This window comes from Theropithecus gelada, chromosome 4 (assembly GCF_003255815.1).
Source record: "Theropithecus gelada isolate Dixy chromosome 4, Tgel_1.0, whole genome shotgun sequence".
NCBI classification, from domain to species: Eukaryota; Metazoa; Chordata; class Mammalia; order Primates; family Cercopithecidae; genus Theropithecus; species Theropithecus gelada.
In genome coordinates, this window is record NC_037671.1 from 167027340 (window position 1) to 167051855 (window position 24516).

At 36.6% G+C, this 24516-nt stretch overlaps 1 protein-coding gene across 3 annotated transcripts in view; it reads left to right on the forward strand.

The window, feature by feature from the left end:
• The window catches only part of VTA1 (vesicle trafficking 1), a 79253-nt gene extending 61868 nt beyond the window's left edge, over positions 1-17385 (forward strand). For 2 of the 3 annotated variants that reach the window (XM_025382071.1, XM_025382072.1), the window contains one exon: positions 15123-17385. In XM_025382071.1, the coding sequence (XP_025237856.1) occupies positions 15123-15268 (146 nt within the window). In that variant the 3' untranslated portion in view covers positions 15269-17385. Of the gene's footprint in view, positions 1-1078; positions 1160-15122 lie in introns of all 3 variants that reach the window. The other variant, XM_025382070.1, reaches the window with a different exon arrangement.
• Positions 17386-24516: the final 7131 nt, after the last annotated feature.

A 24516-nucleotide genomic window follows, 5' to 3' on the forward strand; every position in this document is an offset into this window, starting at 1 on the left:
GATTTGTATGGCTTTTAATAGTTCCAAAGGGTATAAATACGGAGCGAGTTTGTCCCTAAGCACAATTAAGTGAGGTAAATAATGTATATTTAAACCATTTTTTCTCTTAGGTTAGGAATGAGAAAAATCTTAAAAGTTAAAACTTCATACCAGAAAAACTTTAGACCTTTAGAAAATTTTAGAACTTCAGCCATCTTTTGTGAAACCATTATTCTAGAACTATCAGTGGATACATATCCATTCCCCTAGAAACTTCCTCTTTATTTAACCTTTTTCTCTGTTTGCTTTTTCTTATTCCAGTATTTTTCCCACTTTACCCTTGCTACAAATTGCCTATTCGAATTCAGTGTATTAGTTTGGCAAACAATCCATTTTGAAAGACTGTTTAACTCCATTGATTTACCATAATCAACTTTTCCTCATTTTATTTTCCTGCTGATAGAATCATTTCAGTCCTTTTTGGTGGGTGGGTGGGGGGGGGGAACTTTTAACACTTTTTGTTAGTTTTTTAGATGATTAATAAATAATCTTCACCTTTAGTATATTCCTTACCATTAATCAAGAATGCTAAGTTACTCATTAATATGACAGTTTTGAAACATTCTAACAAAGTCAAAACTGTTATTTATTGGATAATTGTTAGGATATATAAAAATATCTTAAAATGTGTAAACTAGAGAATTACAGATATTAATTTGGAATTTCATGCACAGTGATGAAATTGGATTCATCTTCTAAGTTAAACTAAATTAGAATTTTGTCCTACTTTATCACCAAATTAAATTGGCTGAGAAATTGAAAAGTAGGAAGTCTGTTAATTCTACAGAATTTGGTAAGCTTTAATTGAGAAGTAATCTGAAGCATTAGACAAAATATATATTAGGAAAGCATAACCCATACACATATGTAAACACTTGATACCCTCCAACATCAAATAAGTATATCCAATTAGAATCCATTGATGTTTCAAGAAAATAAACAAAGTAATGAAATTGCCTCATGATTTTTAAGTGCTACCCTACTGTATAATTAAAAAGTGTAATACTTTTATACTCATTTATGCTTTTCTGATTTGCAGGTGTAGCAAGTAATACTATCCAACCTACTCCACAGACTATACCTGCCATTGATCCCGCACTTTTCAATACAATTTCCCAGGGTAAGTCAGCTGACTGTTTTGTGAGATACATTTATCTCCTGTTTTGGGTTGCTGTTTTGTAATTTTACCTTGACAGTACCATATATTTAAATGTTGTTACTTAAATTTGCATTTCTAGGTAATTTGAAATAAATTTCCTTGAATGCCTAGGTTCACTAGATTCTCAAATGAGCCAGGATTGTTTGATATTAAAAATACCAACATCCAAAGGTGTCCTCTTTTGTTACAGTTCTTTTCTTCATGCAGTACCGAATATAAAGGAGCAAACGTATAGCCCAGGCTGCCATGGAAGCCTATGCTAGATTATATTAATTTAGTTCAAGATTATTGTGAGTTCTGATTGTGACTTATCTACAGCGTTATTAAATTATCTAAAAAGAAAGGAACTGACCATTATTGAAAATAAAAATCTCTGAGGTTACTTTGGTTGGTTGATTACAGGCTAAATGATTGGTTTAAGTATAATCTTTACTTCTCTGTTTTTTAGCCCAAATCAGGCATTGTGTTTATTTTGGTCTTTCTCATTCAGACTTTTGTTTTCTTCATATGTCAGATGATATTTAATCCTTTTATATTCAAAGTAAAGATCTTTTTGGTTTTGTTTTGTTTTTTGAGACGGAGTCTCGTTCTGTCGCCAGTCTGGAGTGCAGTGGCGCAATCTCAGCTCACTGCAACCTCTGCCTCCGGGGTTCAAGCAATTCTCCTCCCTCAACTTCCCCAGTAGCTGGGACTACAGGCGTGCGCCACCATGCCCAGCTAATTTTTATATTTTTAGTAGAAATGGGGTTTCACCATGTTGGCCAGGGGATGGTCTCGATCTCTTGACCTCATGATCCGGCTGCCTCAGCCTGCCATAGTGCTGGGATATTTGGTAAGCTTTAATTGAGCTACCGTGCCCAGCCATTTATTTCTAATAGCTGTTATTTAGTTTCCTCTGATACTGTCTGTCGGTGTGTTTTCACCTCGAATTTTCTGTTCTCCCTGTATGAGTGGGAACTTGCTAATTAAGCCTTCCTGCCTCTCAGCCATGGAATGAGGAGAGCCTTTTGTGGGTGAGCTGGATATCATACCTACCTTAAGAGTCCTAACACTGTCTGGGCAGTTTGTTACACAGTTTTAGGGAGATGTTCTTTAAATCTCTTGTCAATTTTCCCTTTTCAGTTTTTTCATTCTTTTTCTCTTCTCTTCTCCTTTTCAGTTTTGTAGATTTATTTCCTTTTGTGTTACTTTATCATTTCATTATGGTTTCAGGAGGAAGAATAGTTTATATATGCTTAGTATACCACATAGAACCAGAACCCTAGAATTCTTTACTCATCTAAACTGTCAGGCAGGTGTTAGGGCAAAATAATTTTTATATATGTAAGAATTCTCACCTTTTGCCTAGCACATACCTTTTTTAAGGAACTTAACTCAGGATGTACTCCATCAAGATAAGGGTGGTAATTAAGCAAAAGAGAAATATGAGATATACGAAATGGTGAAATATACTTCTTTAGATACTCTAAAGAAGAAAGATTCTATGATAGCTTTCCCACATGCTTGGAAAGCAATTGCTCCAAAATTAGAATAGGAAATTGGAGAACTCCCCTCCTTTAAGAAAAGTAACATGAATTTCATGTAATATATAGAATAGAAGCTTCAGAATATGAAAGACATAGATAAGAAGCCATAGAATCCTGCCAGTAAGAAGAAAAAATCTAAAACAAAACATCTAAGAAAAATTTTGATATTATATAAGAAATCTCAATTTGGAAGCAAACAAAAATATGCCATGATTTTGAACAGTAATAGAATTATGGAATATAAAAGAAAAGGATTTCATTTGACTTAGTTATGACAAAACATAGAGTACTTCATTCAGGATGAAATATAAACATCAACACTGACATTTTAACATTATACTGGAAGTCCTAGCTAGTGCAGTAAGAAAGGAAAAAGAAATAAAAGCTATAAAGATAGGGAAAGAAAAAATAACACTATTTTTGTTCATAGATGACATGATGGTCTGTAGAAAATCTGGAAGAATCAATCAAAAAACTGATAAGCAATTATAGCTGGATTGCTGTATACATGATTAATATGCAAAAATTAATTGCTTTCCACATAGCACAAAACAAGTGGGATTTCAAATTAAAATACACTGCCATTGTGTTTGTATTTACATAAACACAACAATCAAAAACAAAGTACCATTTACATTAGCATTCCACCAAAAATATTCAGGCATAAATGTAACAAAACCTATTACAAGATCTATATGAGGAAAACTACAAAATGCTGATGAAAGAATCAAAGAATTACATAAATGGAGATTTCATAATCATGCATAAGAAGACTCTGTATTCTCAAGATGTTAGTTCTTCCCAGCTTGATCTATAGATTATGGACAGTTCCCATCAAAATCCCAGCAAGTTATTTGGTGCATATGAACTCCAACTATCTAAAGTTTATACGGGGTGGTAGAAGACCCAGAATAGTCAGCATAGTATTGAAGGAGAAGAACAAAGTTGGAGGACTGACACCACCTAGACTTCAAAACATAAATCTGCAGTAAATTAGACAGTATGGTATTGGCGGAAGAACAGACAAATAGATCAGTAAGACAGAGAGTCCAAAAAATAGACCCATATAGAAAAAGTCATATCATCTTTGGCAAAGGAGCAAAGGGAATACCATTGAAAAAAGATACTCTTTTCAACAGATGGTGCCGGAATAACAGGACAGTCACATACAGCAAAAAAAAAAAAAAAAAAAGTGAATCTAGACACAGATCTTCCACTCATCTCAAAATTTAACTCAAAATGGTATGATGCCTAAATTTGAACTCCAAAACTAGGGACTTCTGGTTCCAAAATGGCAATGTAGAAGCATACTGACTTCATTCCCCACCAACAGAAAACAAAAAAAACAAATATACAGCACCGAGATCGACACCAGCAACAACCCAGAGCCCAAGTATGAGGATGAAATAGTTCCTGGGGCCACAGAGAAGTGGAAAAACTTCAGTAGGAGAATCGGACTTTCACTTTCATGATGCTTCTGCCCTGTCCTTATGCCCACACAGAAAATCTCCGCCACCTCATAATTTCTACACTGGAAGAAGTAAAATTGAAGTGGTCAACCATCGTCCCCACCTTCTTGGGTTCCTTGGCAGGAGACCTGTCCTTGCCTTAACCCACAGGTAGCATCATGACTGCCTGAAGGGAAAATACCACTGAAGACCAGCAGCGACTATTATTCCCAGCCCCAGGAACTTCACTCTACATCTTGGCCAAAGGAGACACCAAATCAGAGTGGCTGTTCAGCAGTACTAAGCTGCAGGAGGTATATTTCCTAGGTCCTGTAAGCACAAACCCCTACCTCGTCTGCCTTCCCACACTGCCAGTGTAATCCATTTGGGACATTCAGTGCTCCAAACATTTACTAGAACTGAGGGAAACCTGGGCTTACGGCGCCACCTAGAGCTGAAAAGGAGGTAGCGACATAGCAGTGAAGATTTGTCAGCAAATACATGCAATAAAAACCAAAACAAGCTGGACAGAGATAACTGGAATAAATAACTAATTCTTCCAGTGCAAAGACTTGGGAAAGACCCACAAGAAACAACAGCAAACAGGGAATCATGACCTTCTCAAAAGGACAAAGCAAAAATCCTGGCCCAGCATGGTGGCTCAAGCCTGTAATCCCAGCACTTTGGGAGGCTGAGGTGGGCGGATTACCTGAGGTCAGGAGTTCAAGACCATCCTGGCCAACATGGTGAAACCCTGTCTCTCTACTGAAAATACAAACAAAAAAAATTAGCTAAGCGTGGTGATACATGCCTATAATCCCAGCTACTTGAGAGGGTGAGGCAGGAGAATCACTTGAACCTGGGAGGCGGAGAGTGCAGTGAGCCAAAATCACCCCACTGCACTCTCCAACCTGGGTGGCAGAATGAGACTCCGTCAAAAAAAAAAAAAAATCCCAAAACTAACCCTAACAAAACAGCAGTTTGTGAGCTCTCTGACCAAGACTTCAGAATAACAATTTTAAGAAAACTCATTGACCTCTAAGATAATACAGAAAAGCCATAAAGAAATTTGACAGATACTGGAATACTTTTTCAAAACAAAAAAATAAAATATTGGAACTGATAAATACATTTGCTGAACTGGAAAAGTCTTTTGAGGCTCTCAACAGCAGAATGAACTAAGCAGAGGAAAAAAATCGGTGAGCTCAAAGACCAGCTATTTGAAAATACACAGTCAGAGGAGGGAAAAAAGAGAATGAAAATGACTGGCTACAAGATATAGATATCTACCTCAGAAGACCAAATCTAAGAGCCATTGATGTTCAAGAGGGAGCTGAATGAGAGGTAGAAAGCTTATTCAAAGAAATAATAACTGAAAACTTTTCAAAACTTGAGAAAGACATAAATATCCAGGTACAGGAAGGTCTTTTAACACCGAACAGATTCAACCCCCAAATAAGACTACCTAAAGGCATGTAGTAATCAAATGCTAAAGGCCAAGGGCAAAGAGAAGGTCCTTAAAACAGCAAAAGATAAGAAGCAAATAGCATATAAAAGAGCTCCAAGTCATCTGGCAACAGCCTTCTCAACAGGCCAGGAGGGATTGGAACAACATTTTCAAAAAAAAACTGTCATCTAAGAATATTGTATCCAGCAAAATCGTCACTCAAATATGAAGGAGAGATACAGTCTTTCCTAAACTCAAAAGCGGACCCATCTTGCAAGAAAAGCTAAGGGGAGTTCTTCAGTCTGAAAGAAAACACTAATGTGCAGAAGAAAACATTTCAAGGTATAAAATCCACTGGTAGAATTAATACTTTGTATAGAATTTTTTAGTATGGAGCAATTTTATAATACAGAGAATAGAGCAGTTAGGCAAAAGAAAGAAAGTTCATCCAAATTGAAAAGGAAGAAAACAAATTAGCCTTGCTCACAGATGACATGATCTTATGCCCATAAAAACCTGAATACTCCACCAAAAAACTGTTGGAACTGATAAATTTAGTGAAGTTACAGGATACAGAATCAACATACAAAAATCAGTAGCATTTATAAACACCAACAGGAGATAATCTGGAAAACAAATTAAGAAAGCAATCCCATTTACCACAGCTACAAAAAATATAAAATACCTGGGAGTTGATCTAACTAAAGAAGTGAGATAGCTATGTAAGAAAAACTATATAAAATTCTGATGAATGTAATAGAAGTGGACACATAAAAAATGTAAAGATACTCCATGCTTATGGATTAGAAGAATTAATATTATTAAAATGACAATGCTACCCAAAGCAATCTACAGATTCCGTGCAGTCCCTATCAAAATGCCAATGACATTCTTCACAGAATGACATTTCACCAAAAAATAAGAACCCTAAGATTTAAATAGAATAATAAAAGACCCTGAATAGCAAAAGCAGAACTGAGCAAAAAGAGCAAAGCTAAAGACATCACACACTGTCTGATTTCAAAATTTACTACAAAGCTATGATAATCAAAACAACATGGTACTGACATAAAACCATACACATGGAGCAGTGGAACAGAACAGAGAATCCTGATATACATTTATGCATTTACAACCAACTCATTTTTGACAAAGATGCCAAGAACCTACAATGTGGAAAGAACAATCTTTTCAATAAATAGTGCTGGGAAAACTGGATAACTGTATTCAAAAGAATGGAAGTAGACCCCTATCTCTCATGATACACAAAAATCAAATCAAAATGAATTAAAGACTTACATCTGAAACTTCAAATCTAAGACCTATGAAACTAATACAAGAAAACATTAGAGAAATGCTCCAGGACATTGGCCTATGCAAAGATTTTTTTGTGGAAGACCTCGAAAGCATAGGCAAATAAAGCAGAAATAGCCAAATGGGATTAGATCCAGCTAAAATGTTTCAGCATGGCAAAGGAAGAAACCAACAAAGTGAAAAGACAACCCATGGAATGGGAGAAAATATTCACAATCCATCTATCTGACAAGGGATTAATAACCAGAATATATAAGTAGCTCAGACAACTCAATAGCAAAAAACAAATAATACAATTTAAAAATGGACAAAAGATCTAACATTTCATATATGAAATGTCAAATATATGAAAAAATGCTCAGCATCACTAATCGTCAGAGAAATACAAATCAAAATCACATTGCAGTATCATTTTACCTTAGTTAAAATGGCTCATACCAAAAGACAGGCATAGAGAACAGTGCAGAGGTTTCTCAAATAACTAAAAATAGAAGTACCATATGATTCAACAATTCCAAAAGAAAATCCAAAAGAAAGGAAATCAATATGCTGCAAGAAATCTACACTCTCATGTTATTGCAGCACTATTCACAGTAGCCAAAAATAGAATCAACCTAAATGACAATCAGTGGATGAATGAATAAAGAAAATGTGGTATATATACACAGTGGAATATTACTCAACCAAAAAAATAAAAGAATTATATTATTTGCAGCAACACGGATAGAACTACAGGTCATCGTTTTAAATAAAATAAGCCAAGCCCAGAAAGACACATATCATATGTTCTCACTCACATGTGGGAGCAAAAAAAGGTGGATCTCATGAAAATAGAGAGTAGATTGGTGGTTACCAAAGGCCAGGAAGGAAAGGGGGAAGGCGTGGAGGATGAAAATGGAAAAAAAAGAATATATGTTTTTATTACCACTGAAATGTATGCTTTGAAATTGTAAAGATGGCAAATTATATATGATTACTTTACCTTAATAAAAATAAGTTTAAGAAGTAAAATGCAAAACTATAAAACCTCTAAAAGATAGCAAAGAGAAAATCCAGATGATCTTGGACTGAGCAATGACTTTTTAAATGATCCATAAAAGAAAGAAATGATAAGGCAGATTTCATTAAGATTAAAATTTTCTGCCCTTCTAAAGATGCTGTGAAGAAAATGAAAAGACAAGCCACAAACTGAGAGAAAACATTGCAAAAGGCTTATCTGATTAAGGACTGTTAACAAAATATACATAGAACTCCTAAAAAACAGTAACACAGACAACCCTCTTTTAAAATTAGCAAAAGACCTGTACAGTCACCTCACCAAAGAGGATATACAAATGGAAAGCAGACATATGAGAAGATACTTCACTGCATATATCATCAGGAAAATGCAAATTAAAACAATGAGATACCACTACACACCTGTTAGAATGGCCAAAATATACAACTTTGACAACACCAAATGCTGGTGACGATGTGGAACCACAGAAACTCTCATTCATTGCTGGTGGGAATGCAAAACGATACAGCCACTTTAATAGTTTGGCAGTTTCTTACATAACTAAATGTATTTACTTTAGGATCCTGCAGTTGTGTCCTTGGTATTTATTTACCTGAATGAGTTTAAAACATATATTCACATGAAAACCTGCAAGCAAAGGTTTATAGCAGCTCTGTTTATAATTGCCAAAACATGGATGGAACCAAGATTCTTTCTGTAGGTGAATGGATAAATAAACTGCAGTACATCTAGACAATGGGATATTATTCAGTGCTAGAAGGAAATGAGCTATCAAGCTATGAAAAGACATGGAGGAAACTTAAATGCATATTACAAAGTGAAAGGAACCAATTTTAAAAAGCTATATACTGTATAATTTCAAGTGTGTGACATTCTGAAAAAGGCAAACAATAGAGGAGGTAGAAGATCAGTTGCCAAGAGTTAGGGGGAGAGGGAGGGATGAATGAGTGGATCACAGAGAAGTTTTAGGGCAGTGAATCTGTTTTGCATGACACTGTGTATTAGTCTGTTCTCATACTGCTATAAAGAACTACCTGAGACTGGGTAATCTGTGAAGAATAGAGGTTTAAGATTCACAGTTACACAGGCTTAACAGTAAGCATGACTGGGCGGCCTCAGGAAACTTAAATCATGGAGAAAGGTGAAGGAGAAGCAGGCATCTTCCTCACATGGCAGCAGGAGACAGGGAAGGGGGAAGTGCCACACACTTTTAAAACATCAGATCTCATGAGACCTCACTATCACAAGAACAGCAAGGGGGACATCCACCCCCATGATCCAGTTACCTCTCACCAGGCCCCTTCTTCAGTTCAACATGAGATTTGGGCAGGGACACAAGTCCAAATCATATCATTCTGTTCCTGGCTCCTCCCAAATCTCATGCCCTTCTCATATTGCAAAATACAAGTATCTCTTCTCAATAGTGCAGCAGTCTTAACTTGTTTCAGCATTAACTCAAAAGTTTATAGTCCAGACTCTCACCTGAGACAAGGTAAGTCCTTTCCACCTATGAGCCTGTAAAATCAAAAGCAAGTTAGTTACTTCCAAGATACAGTGAGGATGCAGGCATTGGGTGAATGCTCCCATTCCTAATGGGAGAAATTGGCCAAAACAAAGGGGCTACAGGCACCAGGCAAGTCTGAAACCGACCAGGACAGTCATTCAATTGTAAAGCTCCAAAATAATCTCCTTTGACTCCGTGTCTCACATCTAGGTCATGCCAATGCAAGGGGTGGGCTCCCAAGGCCTTGGGCAGCTCCACCCCTGTGGCTGTGCAGGGTACAGCCACCTTGGCTGCTTTCACAGGCTGGTGTTGAGTGTCTGTGGCTTTTCCAGGTGCATGATGTAAGCTGTCAGTAGGTCTACCATTCTGGGGTCTAGAGGATGGTGGCCCTCTTCTCACAGCTCCACTAGGCAGTGCCCCAGAGGGGATGCTGCATGGGGGCTCCAACCCCACGTTTATTGTCTGCACTCCTCTGATAGAAGTGCTCCATGAGTGCTCCACCAGTGCAGCACACTTTTGCCTGAACATCCAGGCATTTCCATACATTCTTTGAAATCTAGGCGGAGGTTCTCAAACCTCTGCTCTTGCCTTCTGCACACCTATAGGCCCAACACCATGTGGATGCCACCAAGGCTTGGGGCTTGTACCCTCTAAAACCATGGCCCAAGCCACACCTTGGCCCCTTTTAGCCATGGCTGGAGCTGGACCAGCTGGGGTGCCATGTCCCAGGGCTGCACAGAGCAGCTGGCCCTGTATCTGGCTCATGAAACCATTTTTTCTTTCTAGGTCTCCAAGCCTGTGATGGCAGGGTCTGCCATGATGGTCTGAAATGCCCTAGAGACATTTTCCCCCACTGTCTTGGCTGTTAACATTTGGCCCCTCTTTACTTATGCACATTTGGGTGATAGGCTTATATTTTGCCCCAGAAAATAGGTTTTTCTTTTGTACCACATAGTCAGGCTGCAAATTTTCCAAACTTTTATGCTCTGCTTTTTAAATATAAGTTCCAGTTTTGGATAATCTCTTTGTTCATGCATATGAGCGTATACTTTTAGAAACAGCCAGGTCACCTCTTGAATGCTTTGCTGCTTAGAAATTTCTTCTGCCAGATACCCTAAATCATCTCTCTCAATTCCAAAGTTCCACAGATCTCTAGGGCAGGGGCAAAATGCCTCCAGCCTCTTGGCTAAAGCGTAGCAAAAATGACCTTCCTCCAGTTCCCAGTAAGTTCCTCGTCTCCATCTGAGACCACCTGAGGCTGGATGGACTTCATTGTCCATATCATTATCAGCATTTTGGTCAGAATCATTCAACAAGTCTCTAGGAAGTTTCAAACTTCCCCACATCTTCCTGTCTTCTTCTGAGCCTTCCACACTGTTCCAGCCTCTGCCTGTTACCCAGTTCCAACATTGCTTCTACATTTTCAGGTATCTTTATAGCAGTGCCTCACTCCCTGTACCAATTTTCTGTATCAGTCCGTTTTCACAGTGCTATAAAGAAGTACCTGAGACTGGGTAGTTTATGAAGAAAAGAGATTTAATTGACTCACAGTTCCACAGGCTGCACAGGAAGCATGACTGGGAGGCCTCAGGAAACTTACAGTCATGTGGAAGGCGAAGGGGAAGCAGGCACCTTCTTCACATGGCAATAGGAGAATGAAGGAGGAGGTGCCACACACTTTTAAACCATTGGATTTCATGAGAACTCACTGTCACAAGAACAGCAAGGGGGACATCCACCCCCATGATCCACTCACTTCCTACCAGGCCTTTCCTCCTATTCAACAGGAGATTTGAGTGGGGACACAAATCCAAACCATATCACACTATAACAATAGATATATGTCATTATAAATTTGTCCAAACTCATGGAATGCACAACATCAAGAGTAAACCCTAACATGGACTCTGGGTAATACTGATGGATCAATGCAGGTTCATCAATTGTGACAAATGTGCCACTCAAGTTGGGGAGTTTAATAATGGAGGAAGCTATGCATGGTGGGGAAGAGAAGATAAGGGAAATCTCTGTACCTTCCTCCCAACTTTTCTGTGAACTTAAAACTGCTCTAAAAAATAAAGTGTTTTTTAAAAAATAGTGCATTTATAACCACTGTCACTACCATTACCACCACTTCTAGTACTTCTTATATCCCTTTTCTGCTACATATTTCTCCTTCGTGCTTAGTACTTAATCACCTTTTAATGCATATATGTGTGATATTAATGGATATTAAATATATTGTAATGAATTTGTGGCTGACTCTGGAGAGTGGGATTGCATAGGTAGGTATTTGAAGCACAGTGTTTACTTTTTTACTTTTACGTCTCTGAATAGTATTAGAGTGTTAATGACAACTTACCTCATAAAGTTTTTTGAGTATTGGCTGGGCGTGGTGGCTCACACCTGTAATCCCAGCACTTTGGGAGGCCGAGGCGGGCAGATCACAAGGTCAGGAGATCGAGATCTTCCTGGCTAACACGGTGAAACCTCCTGTCTACTAAAAAAAAAAAAATACAAAAAACATTAGCCAGGTATGGTGGCGGGCGCCTGTACTCCCAGCTACTCGGGAGACTGAGGCAGGAGAATGGTGTGAACCCAGGAGGTGGAGCTTGCAGTGAGCCGAGATTGCGCCACTGCACTCCAGCCTGGGTGACAGAGCGAAACTCTTGTCTCAAAAAAAAAAACAAAAAAAAGGTTTTTGAGCATTAAGTGATATAATATCTGAATAGTATTTAGCACAGCCCTTGACATAATGAAATTCTGCCTGTATGCATTACTACTGTCGTTGGAATTGTTAAGTGACATCTCTTAGCAATGCCTGTATGTATGAAGGTTCTGTCTGTGTCCTATGCGTTCCATCCAAGTCAAAGGATAATAGAGTATACCAGAATGAGATTATCCAAGGCCCTTGACATAAGAATTTCTAGAACTATCTAGTAAAATTGGAAAGAGCCTCATTAGACTCATTTTGGAGATTATTTACAAGTGTTCTATCCTGTCTTATGACGTTAGATATATCAACTTTGGAAATGGATGCTTATGTTAACTGGGCACGCAGTGTTTTCTCTTCACACCAAGTGATGTTATCTTTGATCCAGTGTGGACCCAGGCTCTCTTTGCCACTGTAGTAGAGAATTTAACTGATAGTTCTAGCTCTCTTCTGCCTGATCTTGTCCTGACCTCTGAAGAGATGAAGCCCTCTTATATATAGATGATCCTGTCTGCAACTCATCTGGAACTTATAAGCTAAGATTTCAGAAGAGAGATATATTAGACAACCCCTCTAATCTTTGAAACATCTTTTAGGTCCACTTGCACACACTGTGGTTCTGATTATGGCCTCTAGTAAATGTTAATGATAGAAAAAACAGCTTTTATTTTGGTGCATTAAGCTTATATTGACCATTTTGAGCATAAAATCAGGTAAACTGAAATTTAACACTTGTTCTCTTTCTGAAATGTGTTTACTCTTATATATTTTTTGTTTGTTGAGTTTTTAAATGCTAATTTTAAAGACTCATAATTAGGTGACATTTTTACTCAGTTTAAGAATTCAATTCATATTTTATTAATTGTAGACTACTATATTTTTAAAATAAAGGAGAGCCTATGTGTTACAAAATAGCAAGTAACGTGGTTTTTTAGCTTGTATTTTTCATTGTTGAAAATAAATCTAATATCTTTATGTCTCTAAATTACATTTTGGATCTAAATCTATACACTGGTTGTTATTTAGTTCTTGTATTTTATATATGAGTTATAATTAGTTATGCATGTCTGTGAACTTTATATATTTTGTATCTAATTATATTTTTCTGTTAATATATTTTCATTCACGTTTTATAAATATTGAAATTATTTCACAAAAATACAGTATTTGTGTTTTAAAATAATTTAATCCTTAGTAGATAAGTTTATAAAACAAAAATAGTAACAGAGATCTTGCCATTATACACATTTTACCTTATTAATAAGTGATACGTCAGCCAAACAGTGCTAAAGCTAATGCTATAGAAATAAGATTAATCTGACCATTGCGGCCTTCTTTCAGCATGTCCAGTAAATTCTGGATGGATGCCCTGTATATTTAAAAGAGTGCCCCGAGAGAGGAGAGACTTAAAGCACAAAAAGTAGCATTAAAGTAAACTCAATTTTCAACGATGTTTCCTCACCTAGATAGCATATGTAGGGTAAATATATTTTGAAAAACCATTAAAGAATCTGGTAGGTATTTTTCAAGATCAGAAATATGAACTGGAGCATACCTGACTAAATTGTAAACAGAACTTCAGGATAGCTGATGTTTACGTTTAATGGGCAACAAACGCCAAGGCAGTAACCTCTGTTAAAATTGGAATCGGTAATCCCTGATTCACCACAGTGAAGGCCAAATTTTATGTAATCTTATATACTACTAGTTCAACAAATATTTGAAGACTTACTAAAGACTTACTATAGCACCCTACACTAGTAAATATATGTGTATTTTAAAATCTGCAATTTAATTAATGTTTCATTCTATATGAACTTAGTTTTAAAATAGGCTAAATAATTTAAAATACAACTTTTTCGTATTCATGCATTGAAGTTACTGAGTACCTAGAGATGCCTGGCACTGTGCTGAAAACTATAGCATATATTGTTTCAGTACTCTTTTTTGAAAATTTTAGAAAGTAATAATTTGGATCAGAATATTGTATCAGCTTGCCTGGAGTTGCTACCTACTTTGAAATCTTTGATATATAAAATATATACATATGGCAAAATTAAAAGCAACTAAATGAAGTCATTCTGTTTATCAGTACAGTCTTCCACTTATTTCAAACAGAATTGAAATATGTTATCTGCTTGTTATATTCTATGCCTCCCAGCCTTCTGATTAGTACTCCTTAGAATTCTTATAAAAATTTCCAAAGAAAATGGTGGTTATTTCAAAAGACAAGATATAATGTCCATTTTTAATTTTGTCTTTAGAAGTATATATTCAAGGAAATTTGTATCTTAGATTAAATGAAATGTTTTTAATTTTTTGTTACTGAAATTGTTTATTTGGGCCCTACATATTAATCATACGTATAACTAGAAAACTTGCTAAGAATAAATTTTAGAGAAATAATATGTAATGGTTGTTTACATCTTTAATTGCATATTTCAGTGATATAAAATTTAAGAAACCTTAAGAGATTTTTACATAGATGGCACAAAAATGTAAAATATTTTCATGCTTAAAATAAGCTAGGCAACCTGGTTTTCTTTACATAAAGTTTGTTATTCACTTTTTTTTATTGAAGGTGATATTTATATTCCAGCTCAAATGAGGGTTGAATTGGTTTAGTCTGTGTGTATTGTTCCATGAAGAGAAAGGCTAAGTGATTCTAGCATAGACACCAAAGCTACTATCCTTGTTTGTCCTTGTTGCTTCTTGAAGGAAAATCTTGTTCATCTAAGTTATTACATATTGATGTGTCTATGGTTTATATTAGTAATAAAAAGACAATTGAAAAGAATGAAGAAAATGTATCAAAGTTCTTATGAGATTGACTAAAACTACTGTTTTTACATAGCCTTAAATATATTTTTTAATCTTAAACATAAGCATTTGCCCAACCTTACAGAACACTTTTTATATTCTTATAAATATCTTAATTGTTTTTTTTCTTCTAGGGGATATTCGTCTAACCCCAGAGGACTTTGCTAGAGCTCAGAAGTACTGCAAATATGCTGGCAGTGCTCTGCAGTATGAAGATGTAAGCACTGCTGTACAGAATCTACAAAAGGCGCTCAAGTTACTGACGACAGGCAGAGAATGAAGCCTTTGTATAACAGACCCATGTATTTTTGGCATGAGGAACTAACAGTCCATTACTCTATCTTCAGCCTATCAGGATCACAGTTTTAAGGAAGACTTGGTTTCATTTAATACGACAATGAAATCTGTGTGTATCAGATTTTTATTGAAGCATTCATCAGCAGCCTCAACCAGTTTTCGTTGTCCATTTAGTAGATTCAGTCATCTCTGAGTATATAGGGCTGATGTCAGCAAGACCCTAAAAATTCTCATTGAACCCCGCTTCAACAAATGAAAACACATCTATAAAATGTATACTGGGAATAACCTTTGTATTTACATACATTAGGGGAATTTTTAAAAATCTGTAATGTTTGGACAAACAGATGATGTTACTTTGCTATAAAATTATAAATGTAACTTTTAATAAAGATTGCCAGAATATTCTAAATTAGAAATTATGTTTTTGTTTCCCTCAAGACATAAAACAAATATGAACATTCTAAACTGGTGGATTAATCTGAAAAGACATTCAGTTCAAATTTTAATTTATTCTCATGTTAAATATAACTCCATTAAAAGTTTAATATTTCGTGGGAGAAAATATGATAAGGTAAAGAGGTAGAATCACTTTCAGACTTAAGAATAATGTTGATTCCCCAACTGCTTTACCTTATCTATTAAAGCATAAGATGAGTTGGTATTTGCTTCATAGGCAGTTTGACTGCATGTATTAGAGAATGAAAAGAAGATATTTGCCTGGAAACTTGGTGCTCTAAATTAAGGTACTCCTCTGCTGCTGTAGAATGGATTCCACACAGTGGATAGCTATGGATGATTCAGAATATTATGTTTAGATTCCCATTTGTTAAGTTTATAAGTTTTGTGGGAAATTATGAACTTGCTGTGTACCACCTGCATTTGTACTGTGTGAAAAATAAATACAAGGATTCGTTTAGCTAATTCAACTTACTACAAAGACAAATGTCTGTTTTTATTTGCCTGCTATAATTGTCTTTTTAAAAAGTCATTTTTATTTATAGGAATATGGGTGTTTCTATAGGAAGAAACAGGTTTTTTTTTTTTGTTGCTGTTTTTAAAGATAAATTTGACAAAGTTACCTGAAATTTATCTGGTCCATTTTATTCATGCTACTAAGATGGAAATCTTTAAACACAAGGGTGAGAAAGCTTTGGCCCATGGATTGGCCACCTGTTAATGTAAATAAAGTTTCTTTGAAACAAGCCTATACTCATTCATTTATGTTTTGTCTGTGGTTGCTTCACAACTGCAGAGTTGTATGGCTTGCAAGTCTGAAAACATTTACTGTTTGGCCCTCTAAGAAAAAGTTAGACACCTAGTCTAATGGCCTGTTTGGGAAAAAAACACATCACTAACTCAATCATTTATATCCATTATTTTCTGCATAAATGTAATGCTATTGTACAAGGTTTGGTAGAATAAATATTCAGACTGACTAAACTATTCTAAATTATCACAAAAATATCCCCAAAAAACATGCCTCCTAAAAAACATTTTCCTATCTTTTATAAGATGTATGAACATTTGTAGGGTTCCACATTTGCATCTAGAAATCCAGTGCTCTTCAGAATGTTACTAGATCGCCAGGATGACCTTTAGTGTTATATGATGTTCAGCAAATTTTAATTTAAACCTTGGTATGTCTGTACACTAAAAAGTAAACCCATCACCTCCCATTTCATACCGTACCTTTTGGTTCCCAGTTGGGAGAGCACATGGAGGGAAGGAGATGATATAGAAACTATGGAGTCTGCTGATAGCGGGCTGCATGGTGTGACAGAGCCCTTCTCTGTGAAATGGAAATGACACCACTAGCCATCTCAATAGTCATGAGAATTAAAAGAGATACAGTACCTGAAGTGCTTAGCACCTTGGTAGCATTTCATAAATGTTTAGTGTCAATACTAATGCTCTAGTAATGTAAATTGTTAATTTATTTCCCAAGTATCAGGAAATCCCAGTTGTCTATGTGGCCCAGTGCTTAAAAATGCCTTCTTGCATGAGGGGATTGAACTATACAATGTTTGTTAACTTTGTATTTGTATTTTTTCCTATAAAATGTTACAGTAAAATTAGGAGATGTGTTCTGATGTAACAATAGGATGAGCAATTTTCATTTATTCCTTCAATATATGTTTACTGAATAGCTACTATGTGCCTGGTATTGTTCTTTGCAAGCAGAAACAGCAGGAAAAAAAGTCCCTCCATCACAGAGTTTAACATTCTAAAAGGGAGGAAATAGATAATAAAATATACAGTACATTTCATCAGTGGCTCTCCGAGTGTGATTGGAAATACAAATCTTGGGCCCCACCTGTCCTACCCAATCAGAAACTCTAGGAATGGGTCCCAGCCTTCTGAGTTTTAAGAGACACTGAAGTTTGAGTGGTTTAGTTCTACCCAAATCAGAAATATTGCAAGTCTGAGAACAGATTCTCCTGAAACTGGTTCTCAAAGATGTGGTGTCTGGATGACCGGCATCAGCATCACCTGCAAACTTGCTAGAAAGTTCTGGGGACCACACTATGGGAACTTCTGTATTAAATAGTGATAAATGCTATAGAGGAAACATTGAGGACAGGATAGGAGATGTTTAGGTGTGTACAGACATACGCATATTTCAATAGGATAGCCAGCGTAGACCTCCCCGAGGTAACATTTGAGCAAAGAAGGAGAAGAGTAGTTAGGCAGATACATAGATAGAGGAAGAGCATTCCCAACAGGTAGACAGAAATCAGGTCAGAGGGTATAAGTGGGAGAAAAGCTGGTGAGGGAGCTAAAAGCTTAGGATCATACAGCTTTTTTGTTAGGGCCTTGACTGGGAGCTATATGGAAAGATTTTCAGCAGAAGCGTAGCCTGATGTGACTTGACTTTTCAAATAATCATGTTGTCTCCTATGTTGAGAATAGACCATAAGGAGGGTGGTAAGTAAGGAAGGAAGCTGGGAGACCAGTTAAAAGAGTATTAACAACAGGCCCGGGGTGGTGGTTCGCACCTGCAATCCTAGCACTTTGGGAGCCGAGGCAGGCGGATCACCTGAGGGCAGGAGTTTGAGACCAGCATGGCCAACATGGGGAAACCCCGTCTCTAGTAAATATATATGAATATATATTCATTAATATATAAATGTATGTATATAAAAATCATATATATTAGCCTGGCGTGGTGGCACGCACCTGTAATCCCAGCTACTCAAGAGGCTGAGGCAGAAGAATCACTTGAACCCAGGAGGCGGAGGTTGCAGTGAGCAGAGATGGCGCCACTGCACTCCAGCCTGGACGATAGAGCGAGACTCCTTCTCAGAAAAAAAAGTATTGCAATCATCAAGGTGAGATGTTACGATGTCTTAGTCCAGGAGTAGCCTTGGGGGTAATAAAATGGGATTGGTTTCTGGCAGCTTTTTTTTTTAAGTAGAGTCACAGGATTTCTGTAAACTGGATATGAGGTATGAACATAAGAGAAGGAGTAAAGGTTGACTCCAGATTTTTCACCTGAATGCCTGCAAGGAATAAGTAATCACGTACTGCAGTAGGGAAAGTTCCTCTGCAGCGGAATTCCTCTCACAGTTAGATTGAAGTGCAATGTTTCCAAAGTTGTTGTGACCATTCCAAGTGAAATTGATAACAGTGTTTTGTCAATGCGGCAGAGGGAGAAGAAAAAATAAGGTTCTGTTGACAATGATTGCCACAGATATCTCACCAAATCACTGCTGAATGGAGCTGCAAGCCAAGAATAGTTCCCACGGTTCACATGGCCGAGGAAGTTTACTGACATCAGGACTACATCAAGAAAAAGACTCCAGTTATGGGTCTTGAAAATTAATATCCTCATATGTTTGTGGAATTTATATATGACTTGTAATTCTAGAAATGTGAGAATTCTAGCTATACATTAAAAGGTTATATGCTGTCTTTTCTAAAGAAACGCCCTAATAGCAGCATTGTACAAATATTTTCAACTCTCAAAGAATAATAGCTAATGCAGTTGATGGGTTTTGGTTATCGGCACTGCTTCCTCTCTTCACCCATTTCTTTCTTTCGTTTTCTTTTGTTTTTTTTCTTTTTTTTTTCTTTAACTTGACTCATTTTGGAACATTTGGATCAGATCTTCTAGTTTGGCCCACAAACAAAGCTTCATCAGTAGAAAAGTTAAGACATCCTTCATATGAGAAGTATCCTTCCCTGGTTGGTTGTAGTCGTTGAAGTCTATGTGGAATTCTAAGACTGCAGGCTTGTTCATTGGAGTATACTTAAGTAGGACCAATTCTAAGTAAGCACTACCTCAATAATAATCATAATAGCTAACATTTCAGTGTTTACTAAATGTCAGATACTATTCTAAGTATTTTGCATATATTAATTCATTTAATATTGCCAGTGGTCCTGAGAGGTAGGCTTTATTTCTGTTTTAAGATGAGGAAAGTGAGCCACAGAGTAACAAATTTGCCTAAGGTAACACAGCTAATACTTACTTCTAAGCTCAGACTGCCTGTTTCAGATCATAAGAAGTATCATCCATATAAGTAAGTCACCTGTTACATTATGAGTACAATGAGACGTTATGAGTTCCACATTATCAAGGTCGATGGACAGTTCCTTTTATTAGTGAGAGGTGTTAGCAGCTAAATTTTTCTATTATCTGGGCCATATGTTCCAATTGACAGTGAGTGCTAGGCAGTTAACACAGGATATGAACTTGAAAATCTGATTGCACCCTCAATATCTGGAATATACACTGGTCTATGACCTGAAATTGTCTGGACTGCAGCAATCCAAGGGAATAATAAGCAGGGTTTGAGTAATGCTACAATGGAGTCATAGGTCATTTTGGAGAAGCTGTTCCACATCATTAGGGAGTCTGGGTTTCCCAGATGTGCCTGTTTTATCCTTTTTATTTTAAATAACATCACTGTCTTTCCTAACTAAAAATTCTTCATCTTCAGGAAATAAGATTAAGATACGGACTGAAAATATAAAATTAGCAATAATGTTTATTATTAGATATTTCCTCAATTAAATTTCTCCCTGAAAGTCTTAGGCAAAAGCCCCTGTCTCTTACTTCATATATCAAGTTTGGAGGGAAAGACATATATTCCATGAATATAACTTAATGGAGAACTGGCTTCAGAATTCCACAATATTGAGAAGTCTTATCAAATATTAAGTCATTCATATGTTCAAAAATATTCATATTTATTGAGCATCTACCATCAAATATTTAATATGATAATGCCATACTGGAGATTATATACGAGATACAATAATTCTTCCTAAAGAAAGTCAGGGAAAGCTTCACAGACAAGGTTGAGCTGAAGGTTTGGCAGGCGGGGAAGCAAGGAGAAGTAAGCAGAGAGAAAAGCACAAGCAACGCCATGGAGGAAAAAAATGTGGGCAATTCAGGGAACTCAAGTAATTTAGTGGTGCTATGCATATGGCCTATGGGGGCCAGAAGTGTAAATGTGTTATGGCTGGGGCGGGGGGGGGGGGGGGGGGGGGTGAATGTGTTATGACCAAATTGTATCCCTTCAAAATTCACATTTTGAAGCACTGATCTCCAGTGTGACTGTGTTCAGAGATAGGTCCTAAAGGGAGTCAATTAAGGTTACAAGAGATCATAAAGGTGAGGCCCTAATCCTAAAGGTCTGCTGTCCTTATAGGAAGAGGAAGAGCCACCGGAGCTGGCTCATTCTGTACGTGTACAGAGAAGAGGCCATGTGAGGACATGGAGAGGCTCGAATATGCTCTTAATCCTATCAGTTTCCTGCTTTAATTCATCCCATGGAATTGTTTTGTCTTTTCGACCCCTCAGCTATATTATTTATATTGTGATATAGGGGATAATCAGAGTCCCCTGAGAAGGAACAAGGACATTGGCTTGTCTATTGTGCTATGCTTATATACTTTCTGTATATAACGCTTTCTGTAGAAAACCAGTAATACCCCAGAAACAACAGTAACTTGGCAAAATTACTATTTACCACTTCACTTTTTATATCACGTAAGTTAAACTTTATTTATTTACATGTGTCTCCCTCATTAGATGCCAAGTTCCTTGATATTTTATACATTTGTGAATTCCTGGTAATTCACATGTAGCCTGATGCATTATAAGTATTCTGAACTGGTGAAATAAATATATGAATGGGCAAAAAATACATATACTAAAATGATCAAATAAAGGTTATGTTCAGAAACCTCTGTTCTGTTAAATGGTAGTGTGATTTAAGATTATAATAATTGCATAAAAATGTTCTGAAATCACTTGTTAATCTTACTTATTCAAAACATCCAGTCCATGCCACCCAGCAAGTCTCGATTCTTAATTCAAATGCGTGGTTCTTTTTCTTTTGACCCCATGAAGCATGACGTCAGGTATGCTCAGGACATTCTTAGAATCTACACTAATAGCATCCTAGTCACAGACATACATGATATTTGTTAGCAGCTTATATGTTCTTGGTCTGTCTATACTCTGACAGAGATTAATATATTCAAGCTCAATGGAATGAAGAAGTAGCAAGGTGTATCTTAAAAACAAGGAAAAAATATTTAGACCACAGTGAAAATGGAAAATATTTACAATGTCTGAGGAAATTGTAAGTGGAAGGTTATTTCTCCAGATGAAGGGGAAGTGGAATTTTAAAATGAAAGCCACCGTTGACATATGAACATTTTGGGAAAGTCAGAACTCATTTGATTCTTTTTCCTCAATATTTAATCTTTTCTTCTGTCTACTGGTTCAAAGATAAAAAACTGAAACAAAGGTGTGAAGATGATAAAACCATAGGCACAGGACGCTGCCATTCAGAAGGGTCTGTTCTGAATCAGGAAGCTGGTGTTTTGGTATACTCATTGTGGCAATCTGTTATTTCTACCAGAAAATCGGCCCTTCTGAACCTCCTGTGAGCTTTAGTTTTCCCACAAAAACCATGAGCAGGCAAAACTAGATTTCTATCTTGTTTTGAAGATCTGAAATTCAAGTCTCTGAATAATACTTAGACTTCTGCAAGCAAAATTTGGGATTAGGTCTGTGGCCCTTGAAACGCCCTCATTTTAACTAGACATAACATGTTTTTAAAACTTAAATCTTGACATTCATCCTATTCTGTGAGTAAATATCCCCTGAACATCTTCTGTTAATATACCAAGAATTAAGTAAACAAATCCCTTTGAACTAAGTTAAATGAAAGACCATAGTAGCAAAAGAACTGCTGTTCCTTTGGGCAGGGAATATTCTTCTGCCAGTGTAAAGACTGTCAATGAGCACAAACCTGAAGAAGGTTTAAGAGCAAAGAGCATTACCAAGGATAAACAGTCATTTCATAATGATAAAGTGACTCAGTCAAGAGGATATAACAATCTTAAAGGTTTATGTGCCTACCCACAGAGGTTTATAATAGGTGAAGCAAAAGCTAATACAACTTCAAGGAGAAAAATAGATTTTGACACCCTCTCAATAATTGCTGGAACCATTAAAAAATATGACTAGTGCCTTGGATCCAAAATAAATTGGCCCTTATGACCCTGAATGACACGGTGTTTTTTTTTTTCTCTTCAGTGAACTCTTTTTGGGGGTGACTCCTATATAGAATGGTATGAAAATGATTCACTGATGTTTTTCTCCTGAATGGAGATTTTATTTCTACGCTGATGAAGATTGCAAACAACATGTTTGCCTTTTTTGGTCCTGAATTTAAAAGGAAACACAAGATGTGTTTAGTTATTTACAAACGAGTATATATTCTTGTTGATCCTTTTTTCAATACTGTGTTGAGATACTGTTTGTAAGTATCCCCCTATAAGTATTTCCAAATGTATGCCAACCAAGCAGCTTAGAAGAATTTATTCCAAGTTCCTATAGCAAAAACTCTGAGATGAATTTATTATTTTCTGGTACCGTTTATGAGAAAAGTCTCAGCTTTGAAGGTACAATAGCATACAGAAACCTGTTAAATAGTACATTTGTATATGTCTCTGTATGATATATATCAGATATACACATATGCATCACTAACCCCTCTGAAAATATTGTTTTAATTGTGTGGAACAAAAAGCAAAGTAAATCAGAAAATAACTTATTTTCTAATCTCATCTGCCAATGTTGGAGATGGCTTTTTGTTCCTGTCATACGAGGTAGTTATGTCTCCACAAAATCACTGCAAATGATTGAACCATTTCTGATGAATGATCTTTGACCTACTGCATAGACACAGTAGATATTCAATTAATATCAACTCAACACTTTGGTTAAGTGCAAAGCACTGAGAACATAAAGTTTTCATTGGAGGTGTCTGCCACTCAGGAGCTTAATGTCTATTTAGGGACACAGATGTGCACAAACATAATTGAAGGCATAGTTTAAATGCCAAAAAGAAGACACATTAATGCATTGCTATTGAAACTTAATTTTTTTTTCAAACTGTGGTAACTGCATCACTACATTTCACTGGGATGACAGCATTTGAGTTGCACGTTACAGAATGAGTAGAATTTCAATAGGTAAAGGGAGATGGGTAATTAAGGTAAGAGGAGGCATAAGAGGAAAAATATGATTGTGGGAAAGTAAGTAACTTGTGTCAATAGCAGCGAAATGGCCATGTTAGTCCTAAGGAGAGGCTATTTAGTTTATATATCTATTCAATATATCAATGAATATATTTTTGAAACAAATTACTCCTTGTTTGCATGTTTTACTAATTTGAATTTTAAAGTTTAGCCTACTGCCTTGTCTTAGCCCATTCAGGCTACAACAAAATACCTTAGACTGGGTAATTTATAAACAATACAAATGTACTGCTTATAGTTCTGGAGACTGGGAAGTACAAAATCAAGGCACCAGCAGATTCGGTATCTGGTGAGCGCTCTCTGCTTTATAGACGGTGCCTTCTTGCTGTGTCCCCACATGGCAGAAGGGGTAAACAAGCTCACTCCGGCCTCTTTTATAAGGGCACTAATCCATTCACGAAGGCTCTGCCCTCATGACTTAAGCACTTCCCAGAAGTCCCTGCCTCTTTTTTTTTTCTTCTTCAACTGTTACTTCAAGTTCAGGGGTACATGAACAAGATGTTCAGATTTGTTACATAGGTGAAAAGGTGCCACGGTGGTTTGCTGCCCAGATCATCCCATCACGTAGATATTAAGCCCAGCATCCATTAGCTATTCTTCCTGATGCTCTCTCTATCCCCAGCCTTCCACCATCTGCAGGCCCTAGTGTGTGCTGTCCCCTGC